Below are 21,871 nucleotides of genomic sequence, written 5' to 3' on the forward strand. Positions count from 1 at the left end.
GTTAAAATTCCGCATTACCGCATCAATCACCACCAGGAACATGATTGGTGACAGGATAAAACCTTGACGTACTCCTGAACGTACAGATATAGGCTCAGATACACGGCCCTCAGGAATGACCCTGCATGTATAATCACGGTATGTTTCCTGAATGAGGTTGGTAATTTGTGATGGCACTCCATACCGCTTCACTTCCTTCCGCAAGGTCTGATGTTACTGTCTACTAAAGTTCTGATATTCCACGATCCTATAATCAAAGTTCTCTCATGTTTATGACTGCATAATTAGGGTGAACCTCTGGGTGCGGTTTCCCAGGTGGAATCTGAGTTTGGCTACCGTTGTTAAGCCCACATTTTCTAGGGCCTTCTCCATTCGGGGTTGGCAGTGGTGAATTAAAAGTCTGAATTTTGGTAATGGGACCAACATTGTTCTTTGAATTACGAATTATCCGTATTTTGAATTAAAGAATTTAAATAACGTGCAAAACTGTACCTTATGTTCCCGGAAACGAGACCTTCTTCGAATTAGGTGGGATTTTGGTTTAACTACTGTAATTTCGAATTATCGAGGTTCTATTGTGAAATTGTTTTAAGTGCATAATTGTTTACTAAATATGATCTGCATACTTTATTATTATTAAACTATATAGCTGAATGTTACCATTGATACTTTCATGGCCCATAATAATAAGAATAATGTTATTTGCTTTACGTCCCACTGACTTCTTTTATGGTTTTTGGAGACGCTGAGGTGCCGGAATTTAGTCGGTGCCGGAATTTAGTCTTGCAGGAGTTCATTTACGTGCCAGTAAATCTACCGACACGAGGCTGATGTATTTAAGCACCTTCAAATACCACCGGATTGACCCATGATCGAATCTGCCAAGTTGGGGTCAGAAGGCCAGCGCTTCAACCGTCTGAGCCACTCAGCCCAGCTTCACGGCCTGTAATTGTAGACATATTAGGCTTTCAGGCTTATGCCGTGTCAAGAAAATAAGGTGAAATTCTTCACGTTTAACAGAGAACTTCGCTCTGTGCCTTCAGAAGAAAATCTCGACTGTTCACAAGGAAGACTTCTGCAGTAATGAAGATTTGAATTTAGCTGTTAGTAATTGGAAATGATACGTTCATTCGTCACTAGATGGCTTCCCATACGCTGGCACAGCGCTTGCATTCCAAGTGGCAGCTGACAGTACCATCAGAGTCAGTCTTGGAGGGAGGGGTGCATAACAGGTGTACACACGTATGAAAGTATTACATTATCACAAGCCTGGAATGAGTGTCTGCTGACGAGGACTGTACGAATTTGTAAAACATCGAAACAAAATAACAATAGTGAAAGGACAGGAATTGTTGATGGCTGGCAACAATGTATTACTTCATTTATAGCCAGTGCGCCTGTTGAAATTGTTAAGATTTCTATGTATTTCCACAGCTTCCCATATAATCCTAGACCTGTAGTGTTTAGTGTGGATAAGAACTTGAACATCTTGGAACACAACATCATGACCCGGCGATAGGGTGTGCTCATCTATTGCTGATTTGCCTGTTTGGTTGAGACTAACGTTACGTTCATGTTCCTTGGTGCAGTTAACAATGAACCGGCATGTTTGGCCAATGCATACCTTGCTGCAAGTACATGGAATTTTGTACACCCCGGAGTGCAATAGTGGAGACATTTTGTCGTTGGTTTTACCTAAACTGTGAGCAATTCTAGCGACTGTACCAAACACGGTTTTTATAGTGCTTATAGAGGATCTTGGCAATTCGATCTATGGTATTGTGAATGTAAGGCAGATAGGCAGTTCCCTTCACTACTTCTTTCTGTGAGCTTTGCCTAGTTGTCCCTCTGGAATGTAGGGCTCTATTAATGTGTGTACATCGCTGTAACCATTACCCTTGAACTTGACTGAGTATATCCATCTCCTCCTGGATATTTGATGGCTCACAAATTCGTATCGCCCTGTTGTGTAGTGTCGTGAGAATACCGTTTTTGTGCTGGATGGTGATGAGAATCTGCATGGAGGTAGCAATTTGTGTGGGTAGGCTTACAATAGATGGTATGTCCAAAGGAGCCGTCTGGTTTCTTACCAGAACATCCAAGAAAGGAAGGCATCCCTCAGACTCCATCTCATAGAGAATTTAACTGAAGGATGTTGCTCATTCAGGTGGTTTAGAAATAGCTGAAGTTTTTCAGGACCTTTCGTCCAGGCCACAAATGTATCATCGACATACCTTCACCAAATCATAGGTTTTGTTTTTGTTTTTGTTTTTTTTTTGTTTTTGTTTTTTTGTTTTTTTGTTTTTTTTTACGTCGCACCGATACAGATAGGTCTTTTGGCGACGATGGGATAGGAAAGGCCTAGGAAGTGGAAGGAAGCGGCCATGGCCTTAATTAAGGTACAGCCCCGGCATTTGCCTGGTGTGAAAATGGGAAACCACGGAAAACCATCTTCAGGGCTGCCGACAGTGGGGCTCGAACCCACTATCTCGCGATTACAATCATAGGTTTGACGGGCACTGAGTAGTAGCCTCCTCCTCAAATGCTCCATAAATAAATTAGCCACTACCGGCAAAAGTTGACTTATAATACCAATATAATGGTCCGTTATTGGACATTACAAATCTTCCAGCTAACTCATTCTTGGTTGCCTGCGTTTCACCCTCGTGTGCTAAGTTAGGCTCGTCAGTTGGGACTTAGCACACCACCCAAGACGCAAGGCTAGTGCATACCGTGGAGGCCACTGCATAGGCTATTTGAAGCCACCAACAGTGCCAATACACTATGAGAGCTATGTCTCACTTCCAAAAATAGATGCCTGCCTGGCCATCAAATGATGTAGATGTTGATTCCCATAGGGAACCTAAAATATTTGTCCTGAATGAGTAAATTTATAATACCAATATAATGGTCCGTTATTGGACATTACAAATCTTCCAGCTAACTCATTCTTGGTTGCCTGCGTTTCGCCCTCGTGTGCTAAGTTAGGCTCGTCAGTTGGGACTTAGCACACCACCCAAGACGCAAGGCTAGTGCATACCGTGGAGGCCACTGCATAGGCTATTTGAAGCCACCAACAGTGCCAATGCACTATGAGAGCTATGTCTCACTTCCAAAAATAAATGCCTGCCTGGCCATAGCCACCCCATCCATCTGTTTTTAAAATTTCCCACCCCACAAGAAATAGCTGGAAGTCATGCAGTACTGAAATAGCTTAGTAATGTCCTCAGAGAAGAAGTGCTCAGTAAGAGGCATGACTGAGTCAGTCAGCATTTTAGTGAACAAGGACTCCACATCAAGCTCACCAGAAGTGCATTAGGTTGAAGGGTTATGATTAACAACTTGTTGACAAAATACAGAGTCCCCCTGACGTATGATTGAATACATTCTGTATGTGTCCAGAGCAATTTGCTAAGGTATTTAGCCAGAACATTCGTAGGAGAACCTTTCGCACTAACTATAGGTCTGAGGGGAATAATCCTTATAGCTGAGTTAATTTGATCTTTATCGTCATCATATTATTGTACTCTTATAGATTACAGTAATGTTGAATCCTCCCAGTATATGATTAATTTGTGTTATATTACTTTTGGCCAACGGCCGTAGCCGTGTTGAAACACCGGATCGCGTGAGATCTCCGAAGTTAAGCAACATTGGGCGTGGTCAGGAGTTGGATGGGTTGACACGCGCTGTTGGTGGGGGGTAAGGGAATGGAGGAGCGGAAAGGAACTGGCCACCCTACCGCACGTAAACTCCGGCTCAGGAACACCTCTGCGGAGGTTCGGACCTGCCTTCGGGCAGAATAACCCTCACCTTATATTACTTTTGATACCTTTCGTTTGTTTTGTGTTCCAGGGATGTGAAGGAATCTCTACCTACGCTGAAGAAGCTGGTAAGCTAGACTGTTCATTCTTTTAAATTTAGTATGTATTGTAGTGATCAAAAGACAATCTTCTCAGCCTCTTCTTGTCGCTATTTCTTATTCTACTATTCTTCCTCCTCTCCTTTTATTCCTTTCCTTTCTCTGCATTTACAAGAACTTTGCATTATGTTTGTACCGGGAGGTACACCTCAACTTCGCACATTCAAAAGAAGCTCCTTAATGAACTCCATCTATCCAACAAATGTGAAACTGCTACTACATGAAGTTGGGACTTTAATCCAAAGATGTCACTACTGAAGTATTGAGTAATTGTTATTGTGAAGTTCCCTAAACTGATTGGATTTAGTTGCTTTGTGTTTGTTTACTTCAAGAAGTTTGGACATTCTTCCATAGATGTCACTACCAAAGACTATGGTCATGCACTTTGGTGCAAGGTAAAAGTTGTTGTTCAAAGAAATTTTGTGTTCATGGGTTTTTTCTAGTAAATCAACTTTCATTTGTTTTTCTTATATATTTCAAAGTTTGCAACACTTCTTTCTCATTCCGCCAGTTTTGAATCTGGCCAATGAGAATTTTCTGTAATTACTTTTCAGCCTATTACAGGATTCTTTTTGGTTCTTTGGGTATAACTTTTGAATTTGCTAATAAAATTGAGAGGGTGTGTCCGAATTAGTCCAGAATCCTCTCGAACCTTCTCTTTGCGTATATAAACTGCGGCTGCTCTGGCTACCGTGTCTCATTGATCGTCGTCTTTCTGAGTGTGTGTGTTAAGACAGGAGGTGGGGCGCCTCATTCTTCGTCTGGCAGTCCAGCAGCCAAGGTAATGTCCACCAGACTTATGTTTCTGTAGCTATCTCCGCAGACTTACACGAGGGGAAGGTCCTAAATTTTAACTATGTAACCTGTTTTCTAAAATTTAAACAGTCTTTTGGCTAATGTAAAATTTCCTAAATTCTTAAAACTGTAAATCAGGGATAGAGAGTGCTTTACCCTCTCGAGCTCCCCTTGAATTTTATTCAAGGTGACTATGATTTTGTAACTTTTCTCTTTTGGTAAAGTGTTAAAATTTAACCTCCACTCTAGTCATCTGAGTAGCTTGGGATTAGCCTCTGTATCATCGGGCCGAAAGCCCAATTAGGGTTTTATATTAAAATAAGTATTGTGCAATGTTGGCTTAAGCGGTTTGGAAGAAATTTGCTAAAGTTGGAGAGTATGTAAGCTCTTTCCTAAGTTTACTGTAATATTGAGGGGTGCCTTTGGAAGGCCGGTTTTTTTAATCCTTGGAACAAGTGCTCTTATAATGGTATATTCCTATCTTTGTCTAAACATTGAGATTTTGTAACTTGTGTAAACTGGCTATTGTAGCTTGAATTGTTAAATTCCCTATTCTGGGGTGCTCAGTTTTAATCCCCAGATTTGTTATTGTTATTTCACTAAGTGAAAGATTAAGTTTTTTTTAAGAAATGTAACCTTTATTTAAAATTTAATTCAATTTTGATATCGTAGTTTGACCCATTCAAGCCCACACCTTCTTTCACCTCTCTACGATTCACCAAACACAGTAACAATGTTCATTAACATTTTTGTTAGATGTGTTTAGTTTAAACTGGGCTTCATCTGTCTGCATTGGTATACAGAGAGTTAATATTTTGATGTTTTCATTGTTGAAGCTTAATCACTACTTACCAGATCATTTTATACCGTATTGATTCGTGTAATAGATGCAACACATATTGGATACACCCCAGTTTTTCCCTTAAAATTTTGGAAAAGAAAATCCATGCAATCTTTATTGTCAGCAAAAATGATCTTAGTAATATCTAAAATCTCAAAACTGGATGGATTGCATTATGCAATAAAACTAGTAATCAGAGATCAGTGGCTGCACACTCAGTTGTGCTGACCGCATGATACGCTTTCTGCAAAGAATAGCAGGAGTTATTTCCATAACGTGTGCAAAGAGGATGACAGTGTGCCAAGGTAAATAGAATAAAAGTTCGGCTACTCCAGTGGTTGAAGCTTCCATTGGCTGGAGCGCTATGACGTCACGCGATATGAGCAATAGCAAGTAAGGTACACAGTCGCTGTACAGCAAGCCTGTGAGTTTTTGTGCCTGTGAAACATCTTCTCAATTTTTCATCAAATAATAGTCTGGTTTAGTCCGATTTGATAAGTAACTCCACTTCCAATAAATTTCAAAACATGAAAATGCGTTAAATTTCGTCACATGTTGAGCAGGTAGAACATGAAGTATCAAATACATGACATAAAATATGATAAGAAATAAAATATTTGCCATGCAACTCAAAATAATTTATTTCCTGATGAAGTAAATATTTATATCAAATGGCATATGAAAATATACGTCATATCGACATCTTTATGGAATTATATTAAATTATTAAAACGTACGTGTCAGGAGACTTAATTACTTGATGAACCAGCCCACAGTTTAGCCTTCTTATTGGCATATTTTCTCAGTGCTAGCTCCTTACTCTTTGCATTAAAATGCCATATCCTAATAAATGTTGTGGTCCTTACGTAGAGACAAATTATTTTGTCATGGAATACTGGAAATTTTGACTTAATAATAGAAATAAGAGTTTTCATTACGTTTTTGCTTCTGGATACAGTCTTACCGTGAAACACACCAAATTCAATTTTGAACTGGGCTACGTTTTTTAACCGCTGATGACTGGGATGTGTGAGGCCCCCTTTTGAAATAACCGAGATCCAGTAACAGGTCTCTTCTCGCACGACATTTTAGTCTCTTTCTTCGTATTTACTGTATATCGGATCATGGGTACTGTATTATTTCATGAGCTTCGAAATATATTCAGAAATATAAGTTATTAGCACATAATAATGTTAATAATATTGGATTTTATGTCCCACTAACTACGTATTTGATCACCTTCACCACTGGACTGAGACAGGATCGAACCTGCCAAGTTAGGCTTAGAAGGCCAGCGCTCTACCATTTGGGTTGCTACTCAGCCAAGCTATTAGCGCATAACAATAATTATAGAAAATATGATTTTCATTCAGTCATTTATATCTGACGCCTTTTTACCGAACGAGCTGTAATAATGGAGATATTCAAGAGTTTAAAGTGTTTCGACAACCAAGCATTGTTGACGAGGAAGTATTGTTATGTCATCACAGTAGCAAACTAACTGGCTATTATGGTTGTAGTCATTATTGTCTTTATAATTTGCAAAATAATAATAATAATGTTATTTGTGTTACATCTCACTAACAACATTTACGGTTTTCTGAGAATCGAAGTGCCGTAATTTTGTCCCACGGGAGTTCTTTTAGGTGCCGAAAATTTATATCGCCGCACACGTTTCCATAATATGTTGACTGCATTTTAATCAGTACAGTGGTTCTACTTCAGATACTGACAACACGAACACTGTTCACGTCGTGAACAACTATAAAATTATTATGTATCCGTGATCCGATATACAGTAAATACGTAGAAAGAGATTAAAATATCGGTCGGTCACTTGCTTTCTTGGTTTACGCTGCGTGAATCATCAACGATAGACCCCAAGTGTAAGCGTACGAATTGTAGAGCATAGAAACCTCTACAAAAAAGTCTGTGATGGCACATACCTATTTCCAACCGGCTGCCCTCTAGAAGCGATTTTATTCTATAGTCCACGGTAAAAAATATAATTCCTTAAAATTAAATAAATATTTCAATGTTATCCTCGAGATCCTCACCAAAATATTTTGTTTGACCTCCTCCAGTATTTTATAAGGATTACAATAATCTTGTCAGGACATTATTTGCATGAATGGTTCAGAAGTTATGACCATTTTAGACTGTAGTGGTAATACGTGTCAGCAGGACGGGCGAGTGCTGTCTCATATCACATGATGTCACGCAGAAGGCGGCCAGGGAGAGAAACAAGTGAGCACGATGCGGGAAGAGACCCCCCCTGACAGTGTGCGTTGTGGCTTTTAGACATTGTGTTGAAACGATGTGAAATGGAGAACAGAGAAGCCATGTTCAGATTCAGGTTTTTAAATGACAGTGCATGAAATCTCTAATTGCCATTAGTTCTTTATAACTCGCATACTAAAAGTTTCATATTGGTTCCGTATTGACTTCACTAAACCTATACAACTGGTAATGTATTGAATTGGTGTATCCTTAACAATTGTATATGTTTCTTCTTAGCTTGCACAAAATACACTCAATGCCTAATAACCAAGTATTGTTAAAACACTAGCAATAGTGGGAAATAAGTCAAGTGTTTTTAGTAGTGTAGCAGTAAGATTTTGGTAAAGTTTTGGTTTGATATAGATGTTGATTCCCATAGGGAACATGAAATGTCCAATAACGGACCATTATATTGGTATTATAAAGTTTTGGTTTACCAAAGATTACTGCTGTACTTTATTTCTGGTATGCTGTATACCATCTGTGTTTCGTTACTTAAGTTACACAGCTGATGCTTCTTATCGATTGATCATAGACTTGTTTGTGGTGAGACCATCAATACCAGTGTTGCCAGTTGGGGGGACATTTTTCCTTCTTCCTTGTAGGGACTTAAGGACAGATTTCTTAATATCATAGGAAATTTAGGGATTTTCAAAAAGTTATTGAATGTAAATACCAACATGGGAACTTTAATAGTGGCAACACTGCTGTAGAAACACCATGCAACAGAATTTCGCTGATAGCATATGTTAGTTACATACCTACCTTATCTCAGAGCATAAATGAACTCTCTCTTCCCACATCACGTGCATGTGAACTGGCAAGACGAACAGAGCCTTGTGTTACCTGGCAGTCTGAGGTAGTATTGTCACAATATTTTTGAAACAGTAACAACGAAGTTGGATAAAGATTGAATGTGCCAGAGGTTGTACAGCACAACAGTATCATCAAGGTCTTCAAGAGGCTTGTGGGGAATCTGAATTACCTTATGGAACAGTGGATCGGTGGGTAAAAGCCATCAATGAGGGACGCAAAATGTGACAGACATGCATCGGCCAGGTCATCCTAATGTCAATGAAGAAGTGCATACTCTTGCCGTATTACTGGACACTGATCAATGAAATATGATTCGTGAGTTGGCCCAAGGCACCAGATTAGCGCATGCAACTGTGCTTGGCATGAGAAAAATTGTATTGCGATGATTTCCGCTTGATTTGATGGTAATACAGAAGTTATTACAATATGAAGCTGATCGGAACCATTTGGAGCGCTATAAGCGCAAAGGAGAGGTTTTCTTACGCCATACAATTATGCTGGATGAGGCATGGGCCAAATTGTACGAGAGACGATTGAAGAACCCAAGCGGTGTGAAATTCATGGTTATTCTTGTGTAAAACTGTGATGGTGTTATCCTAATGCATTATGTTCCTCTCCAGCAGACCGTCAGACTTATTACTGTTCATTTTTGGAACACAAATTGTGACCAGCTTTGAGAAAGAAATGGCGTCACTTTCTGCAGATCCCATCCATCATTTTGCACGACAATGCTTGGCCACATACAGCGCAAGCTGTGGCTGATTTGTTCAGTCGATGGGGCTGGGAAATGCTGTACCATCCACCATACTGCCCGGACTTAAGCCCTTGTGACCTTGACTTTTCGATGGCAGTGGGTTGTACACAATGCTCGTGACTAGTTTGAAGGACAGTAAAACTTGTTAACATGTATCTGTTTTGTATCGGTTGTAATTAAAAAATTGCCACTCTTGAAGTTCCAACCCTCGTAAATGAGTGTAAATCATGGCTACTCCTGGTAATATTAGTAACAAAATATATATTAGCTGCAGTGTACAGCAAGCATTTAATCAACGATGAGTACTCTGCAACTGTTCTTGTATTTCTGCCACTGCAGCTTCTTGATTTTGTGCTGTCCTCCTTTTTTTTTTTTTCATAGCGGGCACTTCCCTGCGCACTCCAAACCTACAATCCACGTGCGCTACTCGAGTTCTGCGTCTTTGTCTTGACATATGCAACAATGCTATTTGCGAGAAAATGTGTTTAAATTAATGCCTGTTTAATATTTATTTATTTATTTATTTATTTATTTATTTATTTATTTATTTATTTATTTATTTATTTATTTATTTATTTATTTATTTATTTTGGTATGACAGAATTTAAATTATTCAACAAATTGCAACAATATTTTGCCAAAGATGTTTGATTTATATAAAAATTTGACATTACAGAATTTTAAAATTATGTATGTATGTATGCTCTGAGTGACCAGAAGTTACGGGAAGGGGTGTACCATTAGAATATGTGCCATGTATGACCCCTGAATGTCGCGGCTAGCTGCGGCGTAGCTGAGCAATCTGTCACAGACACCTCTTGATTTATTTATGTACTGTGAGCTGATGATGATTCCAAGGAATCGAAACTGGTTTTCACTTAATAAATGTTATGTATATAAAGTGTTGAATGGTGGAACATCCCTCAAATGATTCCTATTATATACGTCAACATGGAAATGAAAGTTATAAATTATGACAGACACCGGTGTCGTGATGATGGCAACACGTCATAAGTTAACCGACTTTGAACCTGGCATGATCATTGGCACATGGGTCATAGCATTGCGGAGATTACACTCGAATTCGGGTTTCCGAGGTCAACAGTGACGAGGGTGGATCTTCAATATTGCAGGTAGAATGTTACCACCCGTGTAAACCGCCGCACGGGAAGACACAGTCGTGTGACGAGTGGACATCACGTCGCCTCCGCAGAACCATGCTGGGCGCTCAACGGGCTACTGAGAGTCAGATCACCACCCTGTTGAATGTTGGGAGTGAGGAACCCATTTCTACCAGGATTGTAAGGAGGCGAGTACCCTGATGGAGATGCCATGTTTCAACAGGACGATGCGCCATTTCACTGCTCTGTGGTGGCATGCAGGTGGTTGGAGGAGCACTGCAGTGAAGTTATGACCATGGATTGGCCCTCCAGATCCCCTGATCTTAATCCAGCTGAGTGTTTATGGGATGCTGTCGATGCTGGTGTACGCTCCATGAACCCTGCACCAACTACAGAAGATCAATTGCAGGTAGCAGTGCAAGATGCATGGGTCCAGATCCCTCCAGATTGATTCCAACACCCTTGTAGAGTCATGCCTCGCTGTATTGCTGCCGTTTTGAAGGCTCACGGAGGAGCAACTCGTTATTATTAACATCGCATTCAGTGTCTTCCCATGACTTTTGGCCACTCGGTATATATAACAATGAATATTCATGTAATTTAATTAATGGCATCTGATGTATAAAATATGAAACAGCTGTCAGCTTAGTTCATTTTTGCTCCACTCTTGCAAACTAGCAATTGGAAATTGACCAATTGGCACCAAAAAATAAAAAGAAAAGGAATGAAATAGAAGCAAAACAGTCTAGCCTAAGCAAGCAACGGGTGCGGACGCACTGAGTGTCAAGTGCCGAGCAGTATGATGGAAGTTGAGCAGTATCGGGCCATGATTGGGAGATGCAGTGGAGAATGAAGAAGAATACTACTAAACTGACGGAGTGCAAGGAATATTTGTGGAAGATGGGAGTGGCGTTATTGGTGGCTGCGGTAATAACTGTGCTACTGGTTATTGGGGGGGGGGGGGGTGGAATTGAACTCCAGCCCGAATGCTAGTGGCAGCCTCAGCTGGGAAGACGCCAAGAAGATTAGGGAGGTGGTGAAGGAAGTAGTCAGAGAAATCGGTGCATCTGAACAGCTTAACTAGATGATAAAGGAACAAAGAGATGATACAAGAACCAGCTAAGGAATATGGAAACTTGAGGAAATGGATACAAGAAAAATGGAAGAATCAATGACCAAGCTAGGAAGTAATGAGAAAGAATTTGTGGTGTTAAAAGAAATAATTAAAAATGTGGAAGAGGAGGTGTCTAAACTGAAAAAGGAGGCAGAAACCAGCCGTCAGGAACGGATGAAGTAATTTATATTTATATACGGTGTGCAGGAAGAAGGGAGAGAGAACAAAGTGGATATAATGAACAAAGTGGTTGACATGATCCAAATTAAAATGAAAATCAATTTCAGTAAAGTGGACATAGATGACCCGGAAAGGGTTGGTAAAGTGAGAGGACATACCAATCAAAGTTAAGATGTTATCTACCATGATGGCGGAAATAGTGCTAAGAAATGTGGGTAATTTACAAGGGGGGGAAATCTGGGTCAAAAGAGACATGGGAAGAGAAGGGAGTGAGAATTTGAGAATTTTAAAGAGATATTTAGTGAGAGCCAGACATCAAGGGCCGAGGGCATACATTAGGGGCCAACAGCTGGTGGTTTCCAATGGCAGATGGGTTCGAGTGTGGCCAGTGATAAAATTGCAAGCAATGGAGGAGAAACTCAATGAGGAAGAAGACATGGTGACTAGACAAGATGGAGGGCAGGTTACAGATTGAACGGCAGGACGAGATGAGGTAAAAGACAATGAGTAGTGCAGTGCGGGAACAGAAATAAGGGCCCGAGAGGTAGTAGGGAAGGGAATCCCTCAAGAAACATCAAGCGTGGAATGCAGTGGACAAGTGCATAACAAAGGTGAAGATTCTGGGGACGAAATGAAAGGAAGAGAAGCCAGGATCAAAGGGAGAAGTCTGAGTTTGAGAGACCTGTGGGGTAAAAAAAAAAAAAAAGGTACGGAAGACAAAGAGGGCAAAGAACGCCCCAAATTACCAAGAAAAGAGGTAACTGAGGTAGAAGGAGAGAGCCATAGTAATGAGAAGCAGAAATAAGGGAGAAAATGGAGATAGGCGGAAGGGTAAGTTATAACTAGATTGGAAGATAGGGTTTGAAAATATTGAAGGATTGTTAAGTAAATGATGTAATAAGGAGGCAAAGAAGCAGTGGAAAGCTTGAACATTGTGGCATTCATACAGTTGTGGCTGGAAATAGGAAAAAAGATAACATGGAGGGGTTTGTGATCAAGTATAAGTAAAAAAAAAAAAAAAAAAAAAAAAAAAAAGGAGCGCAATAAGGGGAGAACGCCGTAGGGGAGGGATAGTAGTGTTAATTAAGGAAGTGATTAGTGAACTAATAGCGGAGATCGAAAACAAGCTGGAAGAAATGGTTTGGCTTAGGTTTAATATGGGAAAAGAAAAAGGCAGAGTAAAGAAGGTATGCTTGGCTTTTACATACTGTCACCCCAATAGCTCCTTATATGCTAATAACAAATTCTTTGAGGATGTATTATTGGAAATTAGTATCATAAGGGGGAAATTTGAAGAAGATGGAATGTTACTCTTTGGTGACTGGAATGCTAGGATTGGAGAGCAGTGCCCAATGTTTAGTAAAGAGTATGAGATAAAAATAATGGGAGGAAGACGAAGTAAAGATAAGGAAAGAAATAGTTACGGAACAAAACTCTTGGAATTGTGTGAAGCATTTAATTTTGACATTTTGAACATTTACTGGGAAGGGATAGGGAAGGAAAACTGACATATATTACAACCCAGGGTGGAAGCGTTATTGATTTAGTAATTAGCTCGGAAGATATGTTAGGGCAAATTAAAAGGATGGAGGTAGGTGATTGGCTTGAATCCCATCATTCACCGGTCTGGGTACTGATAGAAAGAAGTGCGGAAGAGGTAAGGAAGTGAGAGGTAACAAGGAAAATCAAGAAGGAAGAAGTTACATTAAATACAAATCGACAGATAATGCAGAACGGGAATTGCCCTTATAGAAAACGAATTACAACTAATAAGGGATGGTTGGGAAGTTGCTTTGAGGGAAGACAATATTGATGGAGCGTTGGAATTAATTGAATACCCAATTAAAGGGTAGCTCAGTTAGAGGTAGGAGAAATAAGAAGAAAGGGGAGGTAAGGTGGTATAACAAGGAGTGTAAGGATTTAAGAAAAAAATGGTATGAAATCTCTAAAATAATTCAGGAAAAATGGAAGGAGTATGGAAAGTGAAGCTTTCTGTAAAGTAAGGAAAGAATATAAACATAAAATTGTGGAGAGGAAGAAACTATGGATGAAGGAACAAATAGAGTTAATAGATAGGGAGTGTAGGATGAATCAACCCTAGAGAGTATGGGATAGAGTAAATAGGATTAATAAGAGAGGAAAGAGGTTTGATAAACCAAGCATTGAGTATGACCAGTGGGTGACCTACTTCCGTGAATTACAACCTGTGACAATAAAGTTTGGTGAATAGTCCTGTACTATCAACATAGATGAACGATGCACAACAGTGACCTTACTGTCCTTCAAAATAGTACCTTGCCATAACTATGCACTGCTGAGATCAGTGATATATGTCCTGGAAACTTTGCAAGAAGGCTTCCTTGGGGATGGTGTTCAAAAGCCTTGTCACGCTTCGCTGGATGTCAGGAATACTGTTTAATCCCTTTCCTTTCAAAGAGAGTTTGTTGCGTGACTTTTTTGGCTCTGACCTTTTTCCGACTAGGGGATCCCGGAGAATGCCATTCCATGCTTTGCTGTTTCATTCCAGGGTCGTCTCTGAGACACCAGGTTTCATCCTCAGTGACAATACAGTTCAAGAAATTTGGTGTCGAATCCGCCGTTTCGACAAAATCCTGTGAAGCCTCTAAACGTGCCTGCTTCTGATTGTCAGTCAAGTGATGTGGCACAAGATGAGAACACGTTTTCCTCTTCCCTAACTTCTGGGTGACGATTTGTTGCACAGATTCGCGGTTAATCTGCTGTTCATCCGCTATCATGTGCACAGTTAATCGCCGATTGTTTGTGATTAATGTCCTCAATGTTTTTGTCACTGACGGCGGTCAGCGGTCTTCCGCTACGGGGGGTGGGTTTGTCAGAAACACTTTCCCGGCCTCCTCGAAAACGGGCGAGCCACTCGTACATACACTTCAAGGACAGTGCCTGATCTTCATAAACACGTACCAGCACCGTATGCGTTTCTTTCAGTGCCTTGCCAAGCTTAAAACTAAACTGTTCATTGAGTTTTTGGTCGTTCATGTTCCTGTTCACAGTTCAGAACCAACGCACCAAACACGCACTGTGTCTAACAGGTCTTACACGGCACACACACATGATGCTCAACTGAACAACGTTGGGAGCAGGTGGTCAAAACCTGCTCCTCGCATGTGCACCGTTGTGTCGCCAGTATTGCCGGATCGACCGTTCTAACTTCATTCACCTAACTTTGTCACAGATTGTATTAGGAGGGAAGTATAATTGGAATTATAGAAAAGGAGAGAGGGTTTTATGGAGAGAGATAGAGGTAACAATATATGAACTCGATAAAGAAATTGCAAAAGAGGAAGTACTTCAGGTAATAGGTAAACTAAAGGGTAGGTCACCGAGCTCGATAGCTGCAGTCGCTTAAGTGCGGCCAGTATCCAGTATTCGGGAGATTGTGGGTTCGAACCCCACTGTCAGCAGCCCTGAAGGTGATTTTCCATGGTTTCCCATTTTCACACCAGGCAAATGCTGGGGCTGTACCTTAATCCTAGCCCTTCTGTCCCATCGTTGCCATAAGACTATCTGTGTCGGTGCGGCGTAAAGCAACTTGCAAAAAAAAAAGGGCGGTAGGTCGGCGGGGGGAAGGAATAGTATCAACAACCAGTTTTGGAAAGAGATAGGTAAATAGGCACAGATGATAGAGGGCATAGTAAAATTATTTAACAAAATCTTCGAAGGTGGTAAATTTCCAAAATAGTGGGAAAAAGGAATTATATGCCCGATTTACAAAAAGAAAGGTAATAAAAATCTCCCAAATAATTATTGAGGGATAACTCTATTGGACTCATTATGCAAGATTTACACAGGTGTATTAGCAAATAGATTAAGGGATTGGGCAGAAGAGAATTCGGTATTGTCAGTTTTTCAGGGCAATTTTAGGAAGGGCAGAAGGACATCAGACAATATAATGACAGTGAAGATGATACTAGAAAAATACCTGAACAGGGAAAGAGGCAAAGTACATATACTTAGCTGCCATAGACTTTGAAAAAGCTTTTGATACTGTAAGTAGAAAGGGCTTAATAGAAAAACTAGGAAGGTTGGGGATATCAAGGAAAATCATCAGAGCAGTTGAAGCGATATATCAGAATGTTTATTGTTGTATTAAACTAGGGGAAAATATAATAAGTAGTCCGATAGATAGTAAGATGGAATTAAAACAGGGATGTAAATTTTTGCCGATTCTACGGTATTTTTATTTTTCATGAATGATGTATTGCAAGGGCACAGAGGAATTAACTAGGGGGTGCCGGTGGTTTACGAATTAGAGATCCCAGGACTGATTTTTGCCGACGACGTGATCCTGATGGCTTTAACAGGAAGGGGCGGGTCTGCAGAGAAGTTTCAATAAGGTCTCGAAATACGCTAGGGAGTGGTCACTGAAAATTAATGGAAATAAATCAAAGGTGATAGTAATACAAAAAAATAAAGGAACGAAAAAAGAAATCAAATGGTTAGTTGAGGGGGAGAAGATTGAACAAATAGATAAATTAGAATATTTAGGAGTGATTATAAACAGAAGAGGCAGATGGGAAGATCAAATAGAGATTTAAATGGAAAGGGGTAGCAGCCCTCTCAGTTGTTAAAATTATAGAATCAAAGTTCCCTGCGATAAATTATAAAATGGGCTGATGACCTTTGATGTTAGGCCCCTTAAAACAACAAGCATCATTAGCATCATCAAATTATAAAATACTAAGGTTAGAGTTCAGGACATTAGTGTTATATAGAGTATTATATGGGGCCGAATTATGGGGTCTTGAGGAAAAGAAAGATATGCTAAGCCAAATTATTTATAAATTCAGTAAGGTGGTAATGTGGCTCCGGCATTGCACAGCAAATGCCGGAGTGGTATTAATGTGCGGGGAATTTATGGAAATAGAATGTCTTAAGAGAGTGCTCAACTATTGGATGTGTTTGAAAAGAGTACAGGGGGGTGAAGTGCTGCAAACGGCTTACCAACAACATCGAAAAAGTATGTATGCTGAGAGCTGGCTATCAGAAATTAAAAGGTATTTGGAGACAATTGGGATGGGATATATTTGGAAAGAGGTCTGGAACAAGGGCAGTAGAAGCCAGAGAGCGATTATAATGAGGATCAAGGATATACAGAAACAGAGACTGATAGAAGAAATCGGAAACAGAGCATCCCTCAGTGTATTCAATGTAATAACAGAGATAAATATTAAGAATGGGGATAGAATTAGGAGAGGAGGTCTATTATGGTGGCTTATGGGATTTTACAAAAATAAAGGGTGTGTCAAGAACAAAGATAATGCACTATATATATTATGTAGGAAGATGATTGATGACCTACACGCAAAGCAACCGAAAAACTAAGAGGGAAGCTTTTGAGTGCCAGCAATCAATACATTAAAACAAGGAGATGAACAAAAAATTCTAGGGTGGGTAATTAAAGAATGGTACAGGGTTGGAACTTGAATCGGTACTTACGTGCAGTCAAAAGATTATGTATAAAAAAATTAAAAGAAGGGGGAACATAAATTTATGAAGGGAGTATTAAAAGTAGAAGAAAAGGTTGTGTGGTATATGTGGATAGAAAATGCTAAGACAGTAAGTTGCAATGAGAAAAGAATGAGGGCACTTAGGTCATGAATGTTATGCACTCAGTGGCTGATGAAATGTTATGATTGTTTCAGCAAGTAGTGGTATAATGTAATACAGGACAATTCAAAATGATGAACCCGAGTTCATAAATTTATTCTATGAAATCTAATGAACATATCATACTATGAGATATGCGCAAAGAAAGGCAAACTCTCAAAGTTTAGTTGAGTTTAGCTTTTATCCCACGTGGTTTCATTTTCCGCTGTTATGAGCACACAGGAAGCGGGTAAAGAAAATGGCTGGAGAGCAGAAGTCATTCTGTGTGCTTGATAACCATGTAAACAAGCCTGTGATTAGTATTCAACAGTATTTCCGCACCAGGTATGGAAGAGACCCACCTACTGCAAAAGCCATTCGTGCGTGGTATGCAAAATTCAGAGACACGGGCTGCATATGTAAGCGAAAGTCGACTGGCCGTCCTTCGACCGGGGAAGAGACAGTGGAACGTGTTCGCGCCAGTTTCGTGCGGAGTCCACAGAAGTCCACCTACCGGGCAGCGAGGCAACTTGAACTTCCACAGGCAACTGTTTGGCGCATTCTGCGGAAACACATACGAATGAAACCCTACCGCATGCGACTGGTGCAGGCCTTAAAAGACACTGATTATGCTGCTCGAGCGTCCTTCTGTGCTGATTTTCTCGCATTCATGGAAGAGGATCGGTTCTCCGAAAGGGTAATTTCAGTGATGAAGCGACTTTTCACCTTTCTGGGACTGTGAATAGACACAACGTAAGGATCTGGGAAACTTCTATACCCCATCAAGTTGTGGAACACCAACGCGATTCTCCCATGAGATGGTTTATGGGTCCTTTTTCTTCATTGAACCTACTGTGACAGGAAATGTTTTTCTTGATATACTGTAACATGGGCTCCTGCCACATCCTTCAACTGGATGATGCCACTCCGCATTACCATGGCAACGTTCAGAGTCATCTCAACGAGACATTGGCACAACGCTGGATAGGTTGTGCATCTTAGGAGGATCAAACTCTCATTCGTTGGCCACCGCGTTTCCCCGACTTAACCCAATGTGATTTCTTCTTATGGGGTTTTTAAAGGGTCATATTTACGTACCACCTCTTCCACTAACATTGGACGACTTTCATGCCCGCATCACAGCAGCCATGCAGAGATTGACCGCAATACACTACACAAGGTTTGGCAGGAGATAGAATATCGGCTTAATGTATGTCGTGTTACGCGAGGTGCTCACATAGAACACTTGTAATATGACTGGAAAAAAAAGCACATGTCTCACATTACGATATGTTAATTAGATTTCACAGAATAAATTTATGGAATCGGATCCATTATTTTGAATTTCCCTGTACTGGACATGCTGACACAATCAGGTCAACCGGGCGAGTTGGCCGTGCGATTAGAGTCGTGTGGCTGAGAGTTTGCATCCCGGTGATAGTGGGCTCGAATCCCTCTGTTGACATCCCTGAAGATGATTTTTTCTATGGTTTCCCATTTTCACACCAAGCAAATGCTGGGGCTGTACCTTAATTAAGGCCACGGCCGCTTCCTTCCAGCTCCTAGGCCTTTCCTATCCCATCATCACCATAAGACCTATCTGTGAACTGTGATGGTGCAACATAAAGCAACTTGTAATAATAAGAAGTAGTAGTGTAGACTTCGGAGGTATGGGCACATTATGAGAATGACGAGAGTGGCCTGCCAAAAATTACTTCGACCCTACAGTCCAAGGAAAAGACCAAGGGGCAGGCCAAGGAAACACTCAGGTGGGAAGATGTCCTGGAACAGATGATGCATGCAGGCAGGAAAAGATGGCAAGTGCTTGTACACTGCACCCAGCAAAATGAAGTTGGATGATGACGACGACGACAGTATCACTGGTGGCCATGGTAGTTAACTTCAAGTCTATATGGTCTGATGCCTTGGTTAGCCGGTTCGAGTCCCATTGCTGGAAAACAATTAACCATCAGAATGTTGGCTGGCAGGGTAGGAGAGGTGGTGGTATACAATTTCTAATCACTAGATTGCCTGTGAAAAACCTGGATCAATTCCAAACCTCTCTGCAGTGTTCATACAAAGTGAGGACATATGACACTCTTGAAGGTTATTTGTCCGTCAGATGGAGACCCTTTCCTTGGTGTTATTCGACATGAGTAGGCTATGTGCCATATGAAATGAATTTCATCTTGATCCGTATTGATGATTTATCACTGTCAGCAAGGATGAGAAGGTCCACCTATTCAATACTGTATAGCCTATAATGTGTTTCTCAAGACATGCCAGTAGTGTTACTGGTATATTAGGTGTTGGTGTTTTCAAGTTACTTGTAATGTTCTTTTCCATTTATAATTTAAGGCTGAACAAGGGTTGAAACTAGTCCCGATGAAATAAATAATATTAACGTATTATACAGTAGTAGCTGTTGTACCCGTGCTTCACTATGGAATTCTACTTTGTATACAGAATTGTAGATGAAGTCATTCATATACACGTTGTGAATAAGATTTTATTTAATTGCATAATAACCATAGGTATTTAAAAGTTAAATTTTAGGTGCTTTCCCCTAAACTACCATTTTATCCAGCGTTAATAAAGTTATTTATAGCTTATACTGTTGTGCTTTATTCCCAGACTTCACATACTGATTTTCATTACATCTTTTCACCCATTTTCTCGTGGCTTGAAATTGATATGGACTTAGCAACAAAAATCGAAATTCATGAATATCTCCGTTATAGTAACCAATACAGTAAAACTGTATAAGACATAAATTATCAGAAATTTAATTGTATATAACTCTAGTTATGCAGTATTTATCGATAGTGAAGCATGGGTATAACAGCTAGTACTGTATAATATGTTAATATTATTTATTACATCGGGACTAGTTTCAACTCTTCTTCAACCTTAAATTATAAACAGAAAAGAACATTACAAGTAACTTGTAAACACCAACACGTAATATAAATATTTAAAAATTGATTGTTAGGCCTTCCCCTAAACTACTATTTCACTCCACATGAATAAAATTATTCATAGCCTAGATTGTAGTGTCTAATTTTCTGACTTTAGTACCAATTTTCATTAAATTCTCTTCAGCCATTTTCTCGTGATGCCCATACGTAAGTACGTACATACTAACAGACTGATAGATAGAAATGACAGAAAATTCAAAAGTGCTTTTCCCTGTTACTGTGAACATGATTGATACAGAAATACCATTCTTTTTAAATTCTGAGCAATGTAGGTACAAAACTCTTACTTTATATATAGATTGAATAGGTGAACCATATCATCCTTGTTGATATTGATAGGCTATGTGCCAACAAGAGGTTTCATCCTCTCCCTACCTCATTATCATATCGCCATCATCATTATCCCATATCCAGATGCGTAGGTCCCCCATGGGGGTCGGTGTCTTGGTCTTCAGCCCTCGGGGCCCTGGGATCAATTCCCAACCAGGTTGGGGTGTTTCATTCTTAAATGGTTAAATGGTTAATTCCCGTGCCTTGGGGATTAGATGTTTGTGCTATCCCTAACATTTCTGCAACTCTTGCACCAAACACAAAATATCCTCCATCTCATTATCTCACAGTTTCTCATACACTCCACCCTCATCAGAGGGTCTGCCTTGCAAGGATTGCATCGGGTTAGCAATCACCCAAAATTATAATGCAGTTTTGTTATTTATTCAGTTGTCCTTTTGTTTTTTGGTAGGATGGTGTAGTTCTCGGTGACCTCAGCATGCCTTGCTGGCACCGTAATTTTGTGGTTTGTGAAGAAGGTACTGACTTTGTGGATCAGTTCCTGGAACACTACTTCACCATTTTTGACAGCGAGAATCGTGGGTATCTACTGGGCTTCTACCATGAAGAAGGTTGCTTCTCAATGTCTGCTAATTATCTTGGCGGACAGAGCACCTCCAGCACTGCCAGGTAAGACAGTTTTTAGTTAACAGTGTTCAGATCTCTATATTCTCCAATCTCTTCTCCACTTTAATTGATTCGCCTCAGATGGTGGATCTTACCTGCTAGGCGTATGCTGTAACATTTCTGCTTTTAGTTTAGTTACCCTTACAAGAACCTCTCATGTTTGAGGTTCTATGAATAGCTAAGGAATTTGGCTGCTGTGAACCGCACACCACCCGCACGATACTCCCCGATAAACAATAAAAACAATAATATCGGCAGAATATAATACGCGGATACCAAACCATGGACTGTGACTGGGAAACGCCAACAAACTAGGGCCCCGAGCTGGATATCGGGCTCTTATCTTAGTGCTATTAAGAGTCCAAATGCTACTTGAAAGAAATGCGAACGAACCAATAACAATTAAAATTGAAATAATAAATAAAGAGGTCCAACCTATTCAATACCAAAGAATAAGAAATGCATTGATTACATTCTTATTTAATAAT

General features: G+C 40.1%; 1 protein-coding gene across 8 annotated transcripts in view; it reads left to right on the top strand.

Annotated features, from left to right (window-relative positions):
* LOC136883450 (nuclear RNA export factor 1) overlaps positions 1–21,871 on the top strand; it is a 200,242-nt gene that overhangs the window by 133,409 nt on the left and 44,962 nt on the right. For all 8 annotated transcript variants that reach the window (XM_067155749.2, XM_067155752.2, XM_067155753.2 and 5 more), the window contains 2 exons: positions 3,856–3,892; positions 21,169–21,386. In XM_067155749.2, the coding sequence (XP_067011850.2) occupies positions 3,856–3,892; positions 21,169–21,386 (255 nt within the window). The remainder of the gene's footprint in view (positions 1–3,855; positions 3,893–21,168; positions 21,387–21,871) is intronic.

The sequence above is a fragment of the Anabrus simplex genome, chromosome 11 (assembly GCF_040414725.1).
Source record: "Anabrus simplex isolate iqAnaSimp1 chromosome 11, ASM4041472v1, whole genome shotgun sequence".
Lineage (NCBI taxonomy): Eukaryota > Metazoa > Arthropoda > Insecta > Orthoptera > Tettigoniidae > Anabrus > Anabrus simplex.